This window comes from Desarmillaria tabescens (assembly GCF_030435595.1).
Source record: "Desarmillaria tabescens strain CCBAS 213 chromosome Unknown EV420scaffold_51, whole genome shotgun sequence".
NCBI lineage: Eukaryota > Fungi > Basidiomycota > Agaricomycetes > Agaricales > Physalacriaceae > Desarmillaria > Desarmillaria tabescens.
The window spans coordinates 294,246-310,886 of record NW_026848350.1 but is presented as its reverse complement, the minus strand read 5'-3'; the positions used below and the strand labels follow the sequence as shown (position 1 = coordinate 310,886).

The 16,641-nt window shown below is 45.7% G+C and overlaps 3 protein-coding genes across 3 annotated transcripts; all 3 read right to left on the bottom strand.

Moving 5' to 3' along the window:
* Nucleotides 1-4,167: 4,167 nt before the first annotated feature.
* On the bottom strand, nt 4,168-4,930 carry EV420DRAFT_1484478 (uncharacterized protein; the record flags this gene model as incomplete). The annotated part of the gene is made up of 3 exons (XM_060470081.1): nt 4,168-4,223; nt 4,322-4,658; nt 4,718-4,930. The coding sequence occupies 3 exons, from the start codon at nt 4,928-4,930 to the stop codon at nt 4,168-4,170; spliced, it is 606 nt and encodes a 201-aa protein (XP_060325400.1).
* Nucleotides 4,931-8,982: 4,052 nt separating this feature from the next.
* EV420DRAFT_1648572 (uncharacterized protein) lies at nt 8,983-12,531 on the bottom strand (the record flags this gene model as incomplete). Its single annotated transcript, XM_060478191.1, has 3 exons — nt 8,983-11,838; nt 11,893-12,219; nt 12,265-12,531. The coding sequence occupies 3 exons, from the start codon at nt 12,529-12,531 to the stop codon at nt 8,983-8,985; spliced, it is 3,450 nt and encodes a 1,149-aa protein (XP_060325399.1).
* Nucleotides 12,532-14,875: 2,344 nt separating this feature from the next.
* On the bottom strand, nt 14,876-16,221 carry EV420DRAFT_1648571 (uncharacterized protein; the record flags this gene model as incomplete). The annotated part of the gene is made up of 4 exons (XM_060478190.1): nt 14,876-14,976; nt 15,021-15,041; nt 15,096-15,196; nt 15,584-16,221. The coding sequence occupies 4 exons, from the start codon at nt 16,219-16,221 to the stop codon at nt 14,876-14,878; spliced, it is 861 nt and encodes a 286-aa protein (XP_060325398.1).
* Nucleotides 16,222-16,641: the final 420 nt, after the last annotated feature.

Here is a 16,641-nt window from a genome sequence, read left to right as displayed (position 1 = left end):
TGATGATCACACCAGGTCGTAGGTTGTGGAGCATCGAGGGTCATTCTCCCGACCGAAAAATCTCTCTTCTCAACACCTCTTCGACAACCATGATACGTCCGACTACGGTTCTGAGTGTAGGCACTCCTTGTATGGGAAACAAGGATTATATGCTAAGAGGAATGTGAACAAGAGAAAAGCTGGGTAATACGTGACATACCTAGTCACGAGTATAATTACTATACTCCCGCCTGAGTGTCGAACATGTCGTTGTCCAGTACGGCATACTTACCGCTATCTGAGATCATGGGCCTTCGCTGAGATTCGTGGGAGTTTTATTGCATGAAATTCGGAGGGACCAGAGGTTGGAAACGAGTCGGAGGGATGGCAGGGTCCACAGTTACGGAGGCGGTAGGACGTTGAGGCCAAAGAGGGTTGGTTACCACGGCATATATCTAGATCATGCGCCGAGATTCCTCTGACAACTTTTGATCACATCCTCGAAAATGTGGAGGTGGAGTCGGTTAGGGTTCACTGTCATGCTCTCGTCTTTCCCCAGCCTCTAGTCTTTAATCTTAGTAGAGTTCACCGTTAACCACCCTCTGCATGCCACTGCGTCCTTTCCTCGGACAGTCTAACACCCAACCATCACATAACATCCTCGGTTACTGGCATCTTGGAGCGTTGACAGTCCCGATGGGGTTGAAATGCAAGCGAGAACTATAGATTTTCCGATGCTCGGTTTGTCTCCCGTGCGATAGTCACGATCCTTGTTAAGGGTGCGAGGGTTGGAGTGAATTATGATCAAATGTCAATGATGATGATAGGGAGGAAGAAAAACCCATCGAGATCAATAGATGTAAATATGGGTATCAGGCTAAACATGCTCATTATACCGAATAAAAGTGTGCCGCTTTGGTGTAATGGCTCAGCATTGCGTTAACTGATAAATAATATTTTTTATCATGTTCAGTTCCCACTGAGGTCCTATCTGTGGATGAGGAAATCGATTTTTCCCTCGAATAATGGATGTAGAATAGAGGTCAAGTTGAATTCCACTGTAGAATTTTAGGTCCAGGAAAGCATCTCTCAATCTTTGATCGTTGGTTTCTCCCTTTCTACATGGACCCTGTTACATTCAAAGTGATACATCCCACGTGGACAAAACCTCTGTTTCTAAATGTATTCCAGTACTGCGTGAGGACTGAAGAAGGCATTTGTATTGGCTCAAGTATAATCCGGGTGATAGTGACGATATGCACACTCCATGAAACCCATCCTTGCCAGTAAGTACGCAAAATAATTTTCGATATCCCGATGAGCCATCCTCTACCAGTTTTCCTATGCCTTTGCAACATTGTGATGCATCGAAGGTCAAGCCTCAATTGTCACAGCGTCTCGGAATGGTATTGTAATGTACAAGAAAGAATTCGTGATGGGAAGTCTGGACCATATCTCAATCCCAAAATCATGGGAAGGAGGCAATCGCTGTACACGGGCTAGGAGCGATACAAGTCAAGATTCATATGAAATACCTAAGACGGGGATTGGGATACGAATTGTCCAATCATTGAAACATAGCTGTGTGTGCGCAGCCATATTTCAATAAGTGATAAGCAGACATGAAAAGAAATTATCATTTATGCGTACAACAACGGTACCAAGATGAGATAGCGTCTTTGGCGATCGCTAAACTGACTATTGGCGTAGGATAAAAGAACTAAGTAGGTATACATCTGCACGAGTCAAATCAATTTAATGCTGTTCATAGAGGCACTTGTAGACTCACTATGTATGCGCTGATACAATTTTTACACCGTGTAAGCACTGTATCTATATACGGTGCCAAAAACAAAGGATAATCGATTATCAGTCATATGATAAAAACGCAATCTACCCAGTTCCGAGTGTGTATCATCCGAAAATCGAACGATCCAGATAAAAAGAACAGACTACGACAACCTTCAGTGTGATATTACATGGGAGAGTCGCACAGACTGGCGTTGCTAAAATACCTCCCCCCCTCCATCTCTCAGTACCTGTACCGTTAGTGCTGTGTGGGTGCGCTTATTTCTCACGGCCCATCCCATCCAATTACAAGGCATTTCGTTCATGATTATGTATGGCCAGGTCTGCTCGTTCTTGAGCGAAAGCTTTCGCGATATGACTTTGCGGTGGACTGATGCTGGAGACAAGACACTCAGAGTAGATGTACCTCAATAAGATGAGTGCGTGTTCACGTTCAGTAGGGTATCTACATGAATATATGCTATAATTAGACATTAGCAAGCTGTCACGCCAGGAAATGGAAATGGAAGACATACCATTGTTGACCGCTTGTCCAGTCGATATCATCCAGAGTCGCACATATACTTTCTGACCTTGCATTCCACAACGGGCATATACGCAGTGTACTCCTCTAATCTCCATGATGATGGCGTAAGAGCCGGCTTGAGAGCGAGTCTTACCCTAACGCTAAGTATCATATCAGGAGAGGGGAGGCACCCGGAGCGGATGCTGGCAGGATGTACAGCGGCGGGAGGCACCACGGTCATATCAGGAGGCCGAGAAATGGCAGGGAATTAAGTTTGGCACGGAGAAGCTAGTGAAGCGAAGTCCATCCGGGATGCTGGTGCCGTGTTCAGCATTATGGGCCAGAGAATGTTAGTGAGGTCGTGTTGCAGCGGTGAAAGGAAAAATATAATGGCAGGCACTAGACGGACTGTCAAGATGGTGTATTACATTGTCCCAGGAGGAGGCTCACCATGCTCGTTGTGAGTCTGGCAGAGGAAGCCACCTTCATGCCGTTCGCTTCCTGTTGCATGCCCTTGTGCCCTCGTCTCTGGTTCCTAGGTAAACCTTGTAGTTGCACCGGTACCCACTGTACGCATGCTTAAAGTTCGAGATATGTTGCCCTCATCCTGCTCTGCACTTCATTGTTGTGGTATCCCTCCAATCTTTGGCTCCATCAAATCTCGTTTCTGAACGCCAGACGATCACACCAGGTCCTATGTTGTAGAATGCCGAGGGTCGTTCTCCCGACCGAAAAATCTCTCGTCTCAACATCTCTTCGAGGACCACGATACGCTCAACCGCCATTTGAGTGTATGCACTTCTTGGATGGGTAATGAAGATTATATTCTAAGAGGAAAATGAGCGAGAGAAAGACCAGATAAAACACTACATACCAATTACGGGTTCTGTTACTATATCCCTAGTCTCAAACGCGTCATTATTTGGTACAGCATACTTGCCGGTGTCACGGGAATTTATGAGTGACTAGAAATTTATCGTACTGTGAATATTAGTACAATGGTGTGAGTTTGGACAATCAGCACGAATGCTATGCTCTGCTTGACTCCAAGGGCATTCTACGTTGAACGGTTTTGGTACTGAAAATAATCAGAGTTCGGTCTCTGATTCTTGATTCTGCTAATAATGCTTTGCCAACTGTACGGTAGTTGGCTACTGACTGATGCTCTGACTGTTTATTGACTGATCTTACAAAATCCGGTTGATTTTGTAACTGCTAAAATGCTTGCGGTTTCTGACCGCCTAAGTTCTGAATATAATGCTGTGTTCTCTGTGGTGTGTAAAAGTTGTTTATTCCAATTTTTCTGGTCCTTTTATACATGTTAGCTGTCCTATTTTAGCTACTTAGCTTACTCATCCTTCAGGCTTCCTGCATAAGCATTAGTCAGAGTATTCCTGCTAGTAGGCGCGTCGTGGTGCAGTGCTTACTCAGCTTGTCTGCTGTGCATGATGTGTCACCTGCGGCAGCTGACTAGCTTATTAAGTGCTTACTCAGCTCATATTTCGGTCCGATTTCCTAGTGTTTCCTGTCGGACCGGTTTCCGACATGACATCCGTGGGGAACGAAGAAAATGTAACCGTCCTTGGTTACTTACAGGCAGCTTTTAATAATATAGAAACATGAGGACTCGAATTAATACGTAAATGAAAAACGGCAAGAAGTGATGAATGATGACCAGCAGATTGCAAACCAAAAGTACGTAGCTAAACAATTTCATGGTGGACCAAAATACAGGATGTCGTCGATGGAAGGAGTTAAAAGGCTCTCTGGTTCATACCGTTGGGGTAAGCAAGGAAAACATATATTTACTGAGGCTGGAATGATACCTGTTTAGGGTGAGTTGAAGGATTTGTTCCACGTCGGCACGAATAATTTCAAGCTCCTCCCTTCCCCATGGGTTCATCGCCTGCCGCATTGCCTTGAGCATCCTCTGGCACCTGAGATCATGTCGGAAATGAAAGTGATGTGCATAAGTAATGAAGATGACACAGAAGGGGGGGTGGAGGTATCCGGTGTTTCTGAACTCACCGTTGAACACGACATATGACGGGGTCACCAGGAGAATCTCAGTTATAATGCCATTCCCATACCAAGACCTTTCAAACACACTCCCCCCAAGGGTAAGCTTCTCTTCATTGTGAACGGTGTGAATGAAGGGGTAGCGAACTCTTCCCCATCTTTCCCGAACAGTTGTGATTTCGATCCAGCGGGCCTCATAGTCCTGGAAGTGGGGCAGACGATAGTCAGGTCCTCGTATGCTCAGGCAAGGTGGTTCAGCTCCTTCATCTCCCTTTATGACTTCCGTGTATATGGTGCCAGGGAGCTTGTCAAGGATTGTGTTGCCAAAAGCATGAGTAAAAAGGTTCTACGCATTTAGCCATTTGTTAAAATCCTTTGATTTAGCAAGGGCCAGGTTTTACGCACTTCCATTCTGGCAATTACTTCAGCTGCAGCTAGTTCACCACTGTGACCAAGCAAATCTCTAAGCTCCCCCTGTCGCACATCTATATCGTCGTCGAGGCCTTCACGTCTGTCTCCCAGAACACTTGGAGCATGAAGTGATGGTATATGGGTATCGTTTTCGCCATTGAAGGGATAGGGCAAGGGAACATTGTGGACAACATTGTAAGCAGCCATATTGTCGATGTTGAAGGAGTGAAGGCAAGGAGGCATTATTCATTATTACAGGGTGTTGGCGAAGGGAAGCGGCATCTTCCGTTTCGCTTATTGGTGGAATGAAAGGTGTGAAGGGTTGATTGAATACTTTACGTTAGACCAGCATGGTCCTCTCCCTTATCTAGTGCGGTCTTCTTGCTATAGGTTCCGATGACTTGTGGCATTATTCTTCCTCCATGTCTGTTATGTCAGATTCATTATCTATTCCTGCGTAGTCGTCCTCTTGGTCTGACATTTCCAAGTTCTCTTTCTTCCCGATCAGCTTGTGAAATTCGGGAGATCCTCAGGTGATATAAGGCAGCAGTCGGAAGGCAGCCACACTTCTGGAAATAACTGTTCCATCTAGCTCTTTCAGTTTATATGCCCCTCCGTCTGTTTTCCTAATTATCTCATAGGGTCCAAGATACCTAGGCTCAGTCTTAAATCGGTTAACAGTGGCCTCCAGTCGGCTATTTTGTACTAATACTAATTCACCGGGTTGGTATTCAGATTTCTGGAGTCGATGTTTGAATCGTGTCAAGAATTGCTCTCGTGATCGGATTCTGGCAGCTTTGAGCATAGCAGCTGCATGGTTGAGGTCGGCAGTGTGTTGGGAAAGTTGTCGGATCCTGAGGGCTAGAAGGTCTGATGTATCCATCCCTGATCGAAAGCCTTCTACCATGAATGTCACTTCTGCCAGATCCATTGGTAACAAGGGCTCCACACCATGTAAAAGAAAGTAAGGGGAGTATCCTGTAACGCTACTTGTAGTTACCCGATCAGCAAATACGGCAATGTCAATGTATAGGTGCCAATTCTTGATCTGTCCATCTTTCTTCCTTTTTGGGCATGCTTTAACAATTGCTTCTCTTAGAACAAAATGTCCATGTTCTACGACACCATTGGCTCGCTTATTATAGGGTGATATCTGGACTTGTGGAATGTTTAGTTTCTTCATTAATCTCTGAAATGCTCCTTTAACTTCTGGCCCATTATCGGTTATAACATGTCCTACTGCACCATATCGGCAATATATCTTTTCCCATAAAAAATGGGCTATCTGGCTAGAATTATTCTGGCTTAAGGGACTAGCCTTGATTACTCCAGTCAGATCATCTTTAGCACATACAATGTATTGGTATCCTCCCGCTGGAGGCTGCATTACCATTACATCTATGTATACTTTTTCGAAGATGGTTACAGAGGTAGACACTGTAGGAGGTAATACCATTCGTGTTAATTTCCGCCGTTGACACTCATGACAGGATGCAATGTATTGATGTATGTGGGACCTTAGGTATGGCCAGAACACCCATATCCTGAGAACATCATACACGGCTTGTTCTCCCTTGTGTCCTAATTTATCGTGTGCTTCTGTCAGAATTTTCTCTCTGGAAGTTGGTTCCAATATGACAAGGGCTGGTATTTAGTCTCCATTCTTACGAAATAATTTCTTGTCTTGTGACAGGTAGAACTGATTAGCTTTCTTTAGGAATCTTCTTTCAGCATGCTTGTTATCGAATTCTGGTAATTCTTTGGTCTCATGAAAATTCCTAATTTTTATTAATAATTGATCTTGGATTGTTAGTCGATCCTTCTGAGTGGTTATTTCTTGCGTATCAGCTTGTTGGAAAAGATATGAGTTAAACTGTTGGAGAGGTCGTCTGTCTGGAAAGTGAGTAAGTAGGGCCACATCGTCTAGCCATGAATCATCATATTCTTCTGGAGGCTCTTCTTCATCTGAAGCAAGATCACGTCGTGACAAGGCATCTGGTCCTTTGAATCGAACTCCTGGAACATGAATGAGTGTGAAGTCAAACAATAGAATTCCCTGAATCCACCTATTCATTGCTGCATTTGGTTGCAGATCAGGGGCCTCTAACATTCCCTTGATGTACTTGGCATCTACTTCCACATTCAAATTTGTCAGTCCAATGATAAATCTTCTCCATGATCGCAAGGCTCGGAACAATCCATACAGTTCCAATTTAGGTTGTGAATACCTAGCTTCTCTTTCATTCAATGGGATAGACCCATACCGAGCTGGTCGTCTTTTCCCTGTTTCATCTATTTGTGACAGAATAAATCCGACTGCCTTCTGACTGGTATCTACTGAAAGGTATGTGGGTAGTCCAGACTTGTAGTCGATTGTTCTTAATGCGGGAGCTGTAGACACTTTATGTTTCAGGATATCAAATGCTTGGATTTGTCTTTCTCCCCATTCAAATTCAACATCCTTTCGGGTCAACTCTACTAAGGGTCGAGCAATCTTGGAATAATCCTTGATCCATATGCGCACTGTTCCACAAAGACCTAGGAAGCCTCGAACTTGTGTTACGGTTGTTAAGGGTGGCCACTTTAAGATTTTCATTACCCTGCTGTCTTCTGGATGTCTTCCCAGCACTGAGCATTGTTGGCCTAATATAGTCACTTGCAGTTGGCAGATTTGTGTCTTCTTTGGCGAGAAGGTTCCTCCAGCACACTTAATCCGGTGCATAACCCTATGAACATCATTGGCATGTTCCCAAATAAATTTACGAATGCCAGGGTTTCCCTCTACAGTCATGGCCTTTCCTTCTGCATCAGGGTAACACGTTTGAGGTCCTTTGATTGGTAGGTCATCAATAAATATATTGGCTATATGTGGAATTTCTTCTTGTAAAATAAAAACCATACAGTTCTGGAATTCTGATGGAGAATTTGTATATCCCATTGGAAGCGCAGTAATATGTAACAATCCCAGTGGCATGTAGAAGGCTGTCAGGTCCCTGGATTTAGGATCCACTTTACGAGCGTCAAATCCCCAAAACATGTCAAACATGGTGTAACATTGACATCCCCCATATGGTTCAATGAATTCATCTGGTTCAGGGATAAGTCCTGCATCCCGTATTGACACCTTATTCAAGGGTTGAAGGTCATGGATTAAACGTAAGGCACCATTCTTCTTGAGAATACAAAACCATCGGCTACGATATGAAGATTGACTGGCTTCATATACTCCTGCTTCAATCTTGCTTCTTAAGAATTCCATTACTTTATCTCGTATTCCTGGGGGAATGGGTATGTTCTTGAATTCCCATGGGACATGCGATACGACGGGCATAATGTAATCTGAAAAATATTCTTGGCTAAAGGTTCCTCTGTCCTTTTCATCATAAGGCAGGGTTGCTTCATTCAGCATGAGCACATGTTTAAATAATTTTTCTTCCTCTGGCCACAGAAATCCATCCTGATTAACATTTAATTCCCTCATTCTTTCTTCAGTAAGTCGGGCTGTTGGTATAAAGTCTGGCAGCCGTATTGGTAATGGAACAAGGGATAATAATGGGTCTCTGGGTATAGTTCTTCGAACACGTGCCTCTTCTGGAAATGTAGTTGACACAGGTTTAATCTTCTGGTCTACACGCTTGTACATAGTGAATGCATGAACTCGTTCTTGCAAAATATCTGATTTAACTTGTTCAATTTCTTCCGCAGGCACAATGATTGTGTCATCGTCCTCAAAGGGGTAATCGGACAAAGTGTACACCCGATCTAAGTCATCATCAGACAGGTCCTGTCTGTTCCGCAGAATAGGATTCTTATCAGACAACTTAATCACTTCTTGGTGGCATTTTAGACGATGCCTCGGCCTTTCTAACTGTTCTTGTGGTGCCTCGGAATCATTTTCAAGTCTAGGCTCGCTCTCAATCAGTTGCAAGTAACCAACGAAGATTGATTTGAATGAGTGGGGCTTGGATACAAACATGTAAGTAAAACGGGGTACTGCGGGGAAGAGGTAGGTAGCAATTGCGTGTTTCATAGCTAATAGTAAGTGGGCTGTGAGCGAAGTCAAAATGTTTTGAACTGTCCGGCAACGAGAGTAGAAGTCGAATTTGAAGTAGTCCGAATGCGCGTAAATAAACGTTAAGGTATTAAAAGGATGCGTACGTCGAGTCGAGTTTAAATAAAGGTACGAAAGATTGAATTCAAAATCTGGAATGAATTTTAGTAGGGGTTTTGCGGGGAACGAAGTGATGGAAAATACCGGCTTAATCTTCCTCAGAATAATAACATAGATCAAGTTCATCACCACGGAAGGCACAATGCCGTCCCTCACAGTCGTAGTACTCGACGGGCTCAGCATAGCCCTGAGTGAACAAAGCACGAACTTCCATAGGGAGAATTGGTTCGGCTGCGTGGGCAAAGCGGAGAGCATTGGCGAGCTCACCTCGTCCTTCGAATTCGAAAAGAGACGCTGCATGAAAGATGAATTTGTCCTCGTTGGCGGTGAGGAGGGGGTTACGGGGTAGTACATCGACCCGTAGGGTATTAGTCGAGGGGTTGACATGAAGGCACCGGTGATGAAAGCCTTGAAAGTAAGAGGGGAGACTGGGTAGCAAGTAGTGAAAGATGTCGTTGTGGTAGTAAAGAAAGTGGCGAGCTTTGTCTTCAGGACTAAGCCTGTCAACAGCTCGACGCCACTGCATAGTAAGAAATTGCTTGCAAATGAGACCAAGTAGCCGATGAATGAAAAGTCGGACAATGCGGATGTGGGCGATAATGGGGATCCAGGGGTTCTTGAAGACTTCAGAAAAGGGAGATTGATTGGGGTCCAGAAAGGAATATGCCGGTTCGTCGTCCAATGGTTTGTAAGTTTCCAAGGTTTCTCGGTTGCGTAAGGCGTTGGCAATATGCTCCTTGCCGGGCTTCATTTCTTCGGATCTCAGGAAGATAAGCACACGGGGTGAGGGTGGCAAAGAGGCTTCGGAATCGTCTTCTGGGTTCATCTGCGAATTCCCATTAACTCGCGTGTTCGTCCATCCCGCATCACTGAAACTTACAATCCTAGTAGATGCTGGTGCGTCCGCGATCCCTTGCATAATAAGATTTCGTCTCCATTCCCCGATATCAATGAGACGGGCACGTTCGGTGTGTGCACGGAAGATAATGAGGCATATGCTATCGAGGTCTTTCCCGGTGAGACGTGGATGCATCCCGTCCCATTGGTCAAGGTCCACGTCGAGGTCCATTATCAGCTCATGGATCTTGAGAGCTAGAGTTGCAATCTTGTACTCATCGAGGCCTTGTAAAGAGTCGTATGCAGCTCCGAAAGGGTTGACAAGCTCGTTTCCGCTGCCATTCTGCAATGGAGAGTTATCGCAAGGACCTTGGAAACACTTCATGACTTCGAAAGTGAATTCTGAGTCGAAGCCTTCAGAGGGAAATGGTAAGGGTAGTCTGTCGAGAGCAGGTGCAGGCTCATAGATTAAATTGCCTGCATCGTCATGTTGGCATATGGCATAGGTGAGGGCATTACTGTCTCCATGTCCCACAGCATTCGAGGTTCGACACGCAAAGTGTCGGGGTTCATTCGGCAAGTTGTCGAGAGCAGCCATAGTCTCCCTGCTGAGACGTACAGGCTCGATGACATAGACTTTGGACTTGAGATTTCCACGTGTAAGCTCTTCCAGGCTCAAGGGTGAGTACGCGTCCGAGTCGTCGCTAGCTAGGGAAGGCATTGAGCTGTAAGAGCTGGGAGGAGACGAATCAGACGTCTCGTACCTGCTCTCATCACTCGAAGTCTCTACTTCGGTGTCCCAGGATCGAGTACTTGCGTATAGAGGAGAGAGACTTGTACTTGACGCAATGGAGGAATTTGGCATAGTAGGAATGGATGTCATTGTAAGCTTGGGGTCCACGGAAAGTGTTGGCTCAGTAGAGGTTAGGTTCTCCATTTCACTATCGAACCCATTCCACTCGTCTCCTGTGCTGTCCAAGCTCCAGGCTTCTTCTTCCTCCTCTTCCTGAGTCTGCGTTGCACGCCCTCGATATTGTCCTTCGGGTGCCACAACGAGTGGGTTTACCGTAAGTCGTCCCGTCGTTTCGCCCATCTCGATGTCGGGGTCAGCAGGCGGGATCTGGATTACTTCAAGTTGTGTCGTGAAGATCTTGGGGTCGGGAGACGACGCTGAGATCTCCCCAGTATCTTCTTCCATCTGAGAGAGTGTAGACGTTAGTTCTTCGCTAGGCGAGTCTTGAGCGGAAGGTTGAAGCAGTAAGGATGGAATAGGTGTAGGGGGACGAAAATTCTCGTCTGTGATATTAATGAATTTTGTTAGTTCTTCACTTAAATCAAGTGAAAGGTATCGCTCTGTACCTTGAACAGCTGAGGGAGATGCTGGGTACATGAGCTGGTCCTCATCCGTCTCAACACGCCTCTTCTTCGACGTGGCCAGGTCTCGTTCCCGGCTCTCTGGATCGCCCTCCTCGTCCTCTTCTCTCTTCTTCGACTTCTCATCCTTCTCGTCATCTTCTTCTGATGCCGACTCGCTAGAATTTACTTCAGTGGGCTTGTACGTTTCAAGTACGAACACGGTCGCACGGAATTTCGGCATCTCGATGACTGGTTGGGCCGTGGGAGGCGAATAGAGGTCGACACGACGAGGATACAGCATTCTCTGCATCATGTCGAGATAGACTGGGTTGTGAAGAATGAGTGCGCTCCCTCGTTGGTTCGATACTCGTACGAGGGTGCGCATGATGAAATCCAAACGAACGGCTATCAAGACAGGCAGTCCTCTCTTCAAAATCCTCAACTCGTCCTCATCGATACTCATCCTCATTGAGTAGTCTCTCGGCACACGAAAGACTCCCCTCGCCTCGTCATGCTTGACGGAAATTATTTGCTGAACTGGTAAGACGAAGCTTGCAGGTAACGCGGGATGCGGAGGTGGTGGTATACGTCGTATGGCACGAGGAATAGGGAAGGTATGGCTGCTCTGCATGAGCTTGCCTTGGTAGTCATAACGGATACGGTAGACGTAAGAATGGACAGTGTCGTTGGACTGGGATCCGTCCTCCCGAGTCTCTCCCTCTTCAGGCGTCTCGTTCACAGGTAAGGGTCGCTGTGTCCCTGCGCTGACACTAGCATCCAGAGGGCACGAATTTCGTCATTGAACGGCAAGCATTCCTCTTCCTCTATCTTCATCTCTTTCTTCCTCATCTTCTCTAGCCCCTTCCTGGTTCTGGGCAAGTATTCCAGGCCCATTGGCGTTATCTTCATCATCGCTATCTTCTTCGTAAGCTGAGGTAGCAGGTCCAGTATCTTCAGGTTCAAGACATGCTAACTGTGGTCTCAGTAAGTGGTTCCAACTTTCATCTGCCTCAGACTCATGTTCATGTTCTCCAGGGAAAAAGAAAATGATGGCGTGGCCTACACGTGAAGAGATAGGAATGCCGTCCGGTCCTTGCAATTCGGCCAAGTTGGCGTTGAAGACATGAGTACGCTGAACTCGTTGTCCTCAGATAACGTCTGTCTCGAGGCGTAGCACATAATTGGAAGATAAGACGACTGCATGAAAGGAAAGTGGTCCGCTAATGCTCGGATGAGCGAGTGAGTTGTACAAGTAGTTGAGTTGGGCGGTAGCGACAGACAGAAGGAGTGGATAGTAGACAGCAGAGTTGTGCAGAGCATCCGGGTGTGGCACATCGTTTGGCGGGAGGGGAGGCGTTACCCCGCCATCGTTGTGACAGCAAAGACATCGCACTCGCTGGCGAATCCCATTATAGGTCGCCTGGCTGTGCAAAGGTGATGACATAATGATTTGATATTGTTGATTTTGGCAGTTATTGATGTTAGCTATTGTGTTAATACTCTCATCCTCGTTCGCGTCTTCGTTTTTATAGCTCGCTCTCTTTCTCTGTAAGGGTATTTGGCTTACCTGATGATGAATCTCGGCGGATAACGCGTCATACACGTCCCTAGGTGAGCACATTTTTGTTTTAATTGCTGTTTCATCTTCTGGCTCGCAGACTCCTAGAATGGACCATAACGGCAATTGTTTACGAGGGAAGTGCACGTGTTCTCCCTCTATGCGATTGTATAGTGTTATCTGATTGTTACTTTTAGGGAAATCGGCCGGTACCTTCAATTTAATTGAAGGTACATTGTCCATTGGGTTTACTCCGCTGCGCAAGAATTTTAATAGTCCTAGAAGACTCCGCTGCTCCCGCTCGTTAGCGAGAGCACCAAATATGTTTGATCCCTTTTCTCGACCCGTTCGCTGCCTGTCGTTGTCGAACATAGGCCGTCCGAAGGCTGGGCTACCTTCCAGACATTCATCTCTCCATTCGGCAACCTTGTATGCATTTACTCTTCGACTTTCAATATCTCTACGTTCTTCTAGTTGGCTTTCTTCTTCAGACTCCGAACTCTTGCTGGTACTCGTCATTTCATTGACCGAGCTTTCAACACACTCTGAAGACTTGTTGTCTGTTTCGTCCAATTTCCAACTGTCCAGACTTTGAACATCATCGTCTCGGCACTCTCGAATTTCAGAGCATCCAGGGTGAGCTATTTTATTCATATATACTTGATACTCTGGCACCCCTGCAGGTACTATTATTTCACCATCTTGTAGTCTCCATGAGCCTTCGAACTCTAAGTCCTCCTGTTCCATGTAGTATGATGGAATAGGACCTTCCGTCTGGACGTTCCAGGGCTCGGGTACTACTAGTAATTCAGTCTGTTTTCCGGAATTGGAGGGGTCTTCATATACCAGGTAAGTGCCATCTATTCTCTCATGCATTGACACCATGTTGCCGTGGATCCACGGTCTTCCGAGCAACAGCTGAAAGTTTACTTTGTAGCTTCCGACAAATAACACGGCATTCGTTACTACAGATCCTTGGGATAGCAAGACGTCGCTGAATTTTCCCGTAAGTACTCCCTGATTTCTGTTCACGTCTGAACAATGTGCTTCTTCTAAGGGCATCACAGGGTATTCTTTGTTTAATTCCTTAGCCACATGTCTGTTAATAATGTTGACTTCAGATCCGGAATCCACAATAGCATTTACCCAAATTTTTCTCTCCCCTAGTCCTAAGTTTACCTTGATTACGACTAACGCTGCCCTTTCTTCAGGTTTCTTTCCTTCTTTCGATGTCAAGGTGTTTACTCTTATTACATCAGGTGGTAAGTTTGGTGCTTCATTTTCTTTATCTTCGTCAAATCTGACGGTTCGAGTCTGCAGTTCTTTAATCATTTGTTTACGAAGCTCCGCGCTCTGTGCCATGAGTTCCCCAATAGGCATAGTTACTGGTGTGTTCAGTGTCGTTTTAATCAGATTGCCCGGTGTGTATCGCTCTGTTATTGGCGTGCTTCTTACTACTTTTGTCTTTGCAGCATCAACACCAGGAATCGACCTAGAACTTTCTGCGTGTTGTCCAACTATTGCAGGATTCGATGGGTTACTCATTTCGACATCTCTCGGCTCGTCTGGAGTGTGAGCACGAGGTTCTCTGGCCTGAACAGGTATTGGTTGAGGAGGTGGGGTTCTTTCCCTCCTTACTTCTCGAGGTATGACTGATTCTGGGCCTAACCTACTTTTGTTAGGATTCAAACGGGTTCCGTATGGATTACTCGGTGAAGCCTTCGTGGCTCCGTGGACCATTCCTTTGGCTTTCTCTGTTGTGCTGTTCGGCGGCCCTCTTGGCACTGCTCGACATTCTTGATTCCGATTCGGAATACCATCCATGCGTCTTTCTACTGCGTAGGATCAAGTGGGCCTATGGTACGTGCACTCGTCTTCTTCTTCGTTATCGTCTTCCTGATCACTGTTGTAGTAGTCATAATATTCATTTGATGATTCTTCTTCTTCGTCGGAATAATAAGTCCCCATCACATTTAGTGCTACGTGATTGGTCCTTACAGTTGCCTTGCGGATAGCATCAACGAAGGTATCAGATCTGATTCTTCGGACAGGTGCTCCGTCTGGGAAGGTAAGTCTTCCTCTTTCGTCTCGACGGGCTTTTCCTTCTCTGATCAAGTTATTGATGGAAGGACATAGCCTCATCATATGCTCCCTGCTTCTGCAGCCATAGCATATCATTCCCCCCATCGTCGTTCTTCCAGCCTCTCGAAATTGCGGAGGCGGTATATAATTAGCTTGCTGTGGTGGTGGAAATATAGCTCCTGTTCTCCGAATTGGAGGAGCTACGATGTCCACGATGGCCAAGTCCATCTTCAAGGCTCGATAATAAACCTGTGCATAATCAGTATCACTCACTTTCATCCTAGCGAGCTTACCAATTAACTCTTCTACTTCGTCTGTTTGGGTCTTTTCAGGTTCGGGTTCTTTCTTAGTCTTGGCTCTGGACTTACCTTTCTCTTCTAGCTTTTCTTTCCAGTGATTATCTTGCTCTTTCCGACGTTTCCTAGTCTTTTCTCGGATCTCGTCGTCATCCGACTCATCATCGGATTCACTGCCGGACTCATCAGAGGAATCATATGCTGAGGTACGCCTTGATTTCATTTCTTTCTTCTTCTTCTCTTTGCGGGTTAGACGTCTAGATTTTCATTGTTTGTCTTCATAATCCGAGTCGTCGTCCGAGTCAGAGGTTTCGCTGTCTTCGTCTTCACTTGAAGTCTCGTCCTCGGATGTCGACATCTTCAAGAGTTCTCTGAGCTTAGCTCGGCGGTCTTTTGATTTCTTTGCTGACAAATCTGCATCAAAACGATCTCGAGTAAACATCGCGTATACTATCTTTGCGACGTCTTCTCGAGGAATCACCTTGCGTGGATCGTACCGTGGATGCGAGGTCATATATCTTGCTTCGACTATCTCTCAGAGGTTCCCATTGAGCCCATACCAAAACTTGGTATGTTGCTCATCTCGTGTAATCTTTCCCTTGTGAAGTAACCAGTTGGCCTTCGTTAGGAACTCGATCTCATATTGTTTGAAGCGTTTGAGATTATAGATCCCTTTACTTCGCCATCGGTCTGTCAATGTATCGAGGTCACTAACGAGGTATCGAGACTCGTTAAGCTCAGCATCGTAATAGGTGAGTATATCCTTCTCGAGCTGAGTCCAATCTTCTTTCACAAAGCTGTCTAGGGCTTCGACGAACCTCGTAACTCTGGTGGAGCAGTAGTCAATGATTCGTTGACATTTCTCATTGTCTGGTACGTTGTACACGGCACACATCTGCTTATACTGACGTATAAATCTCTTTACAGTGTCGTATTTTCCTGTAAATTTCGCAGGAGCTGATCGTGCACCTAATAAAGGCATCATGTCCGGTGTACGAACAGTGCTAGAATTGTACGATGAAGAAGGTACGTGTGCTAGTCCTGTCGTACTTGCAGGATTTACTGATGGTATCGTCGTTGGATAGCCTTGCCTCAAATTTCCTGGCATCGACGATTCTGGTGGTCTGCGATGAGCTCTCGATGATGGCTGATTCACTGAGGTAGGTAATGTGTCTTCTTGGTCTTCCGTGTCGACCATTTCTAACTGATTGTTGCTTAACATTTCCCCCGAGTCAGAGGTTTCTCCACTCTGAGGATTAGTGTCTCAAATATGCCACAATCTCGGATTCGTTGTGGTATGGGGTACGGTGCCTTGAGTTGGAAAGGCTGGCATTTGATAAGCACTTGCTGTAACGTCTTCTGTTCCGGATGCCATTGAAATAACTGTACTGTTGAATGTATGTATTTGCGGATACTTCGTGTGGTCTGAAGGTAATCAGTTCGAGTTTGTGTAAGTTCTGAAGCTTTTGGGAGTCAATAACAGATTGATTCCCCCTCGCGGTGGGCTCCAGTTATGTCACGGGAATTTATGAGTGACTAGAAATTTATCGTACTGTGAATATTAGTACAATGGTGTGAGTTTGGACAATCAGCACGAATGCTATGCTCTGCTTGACTC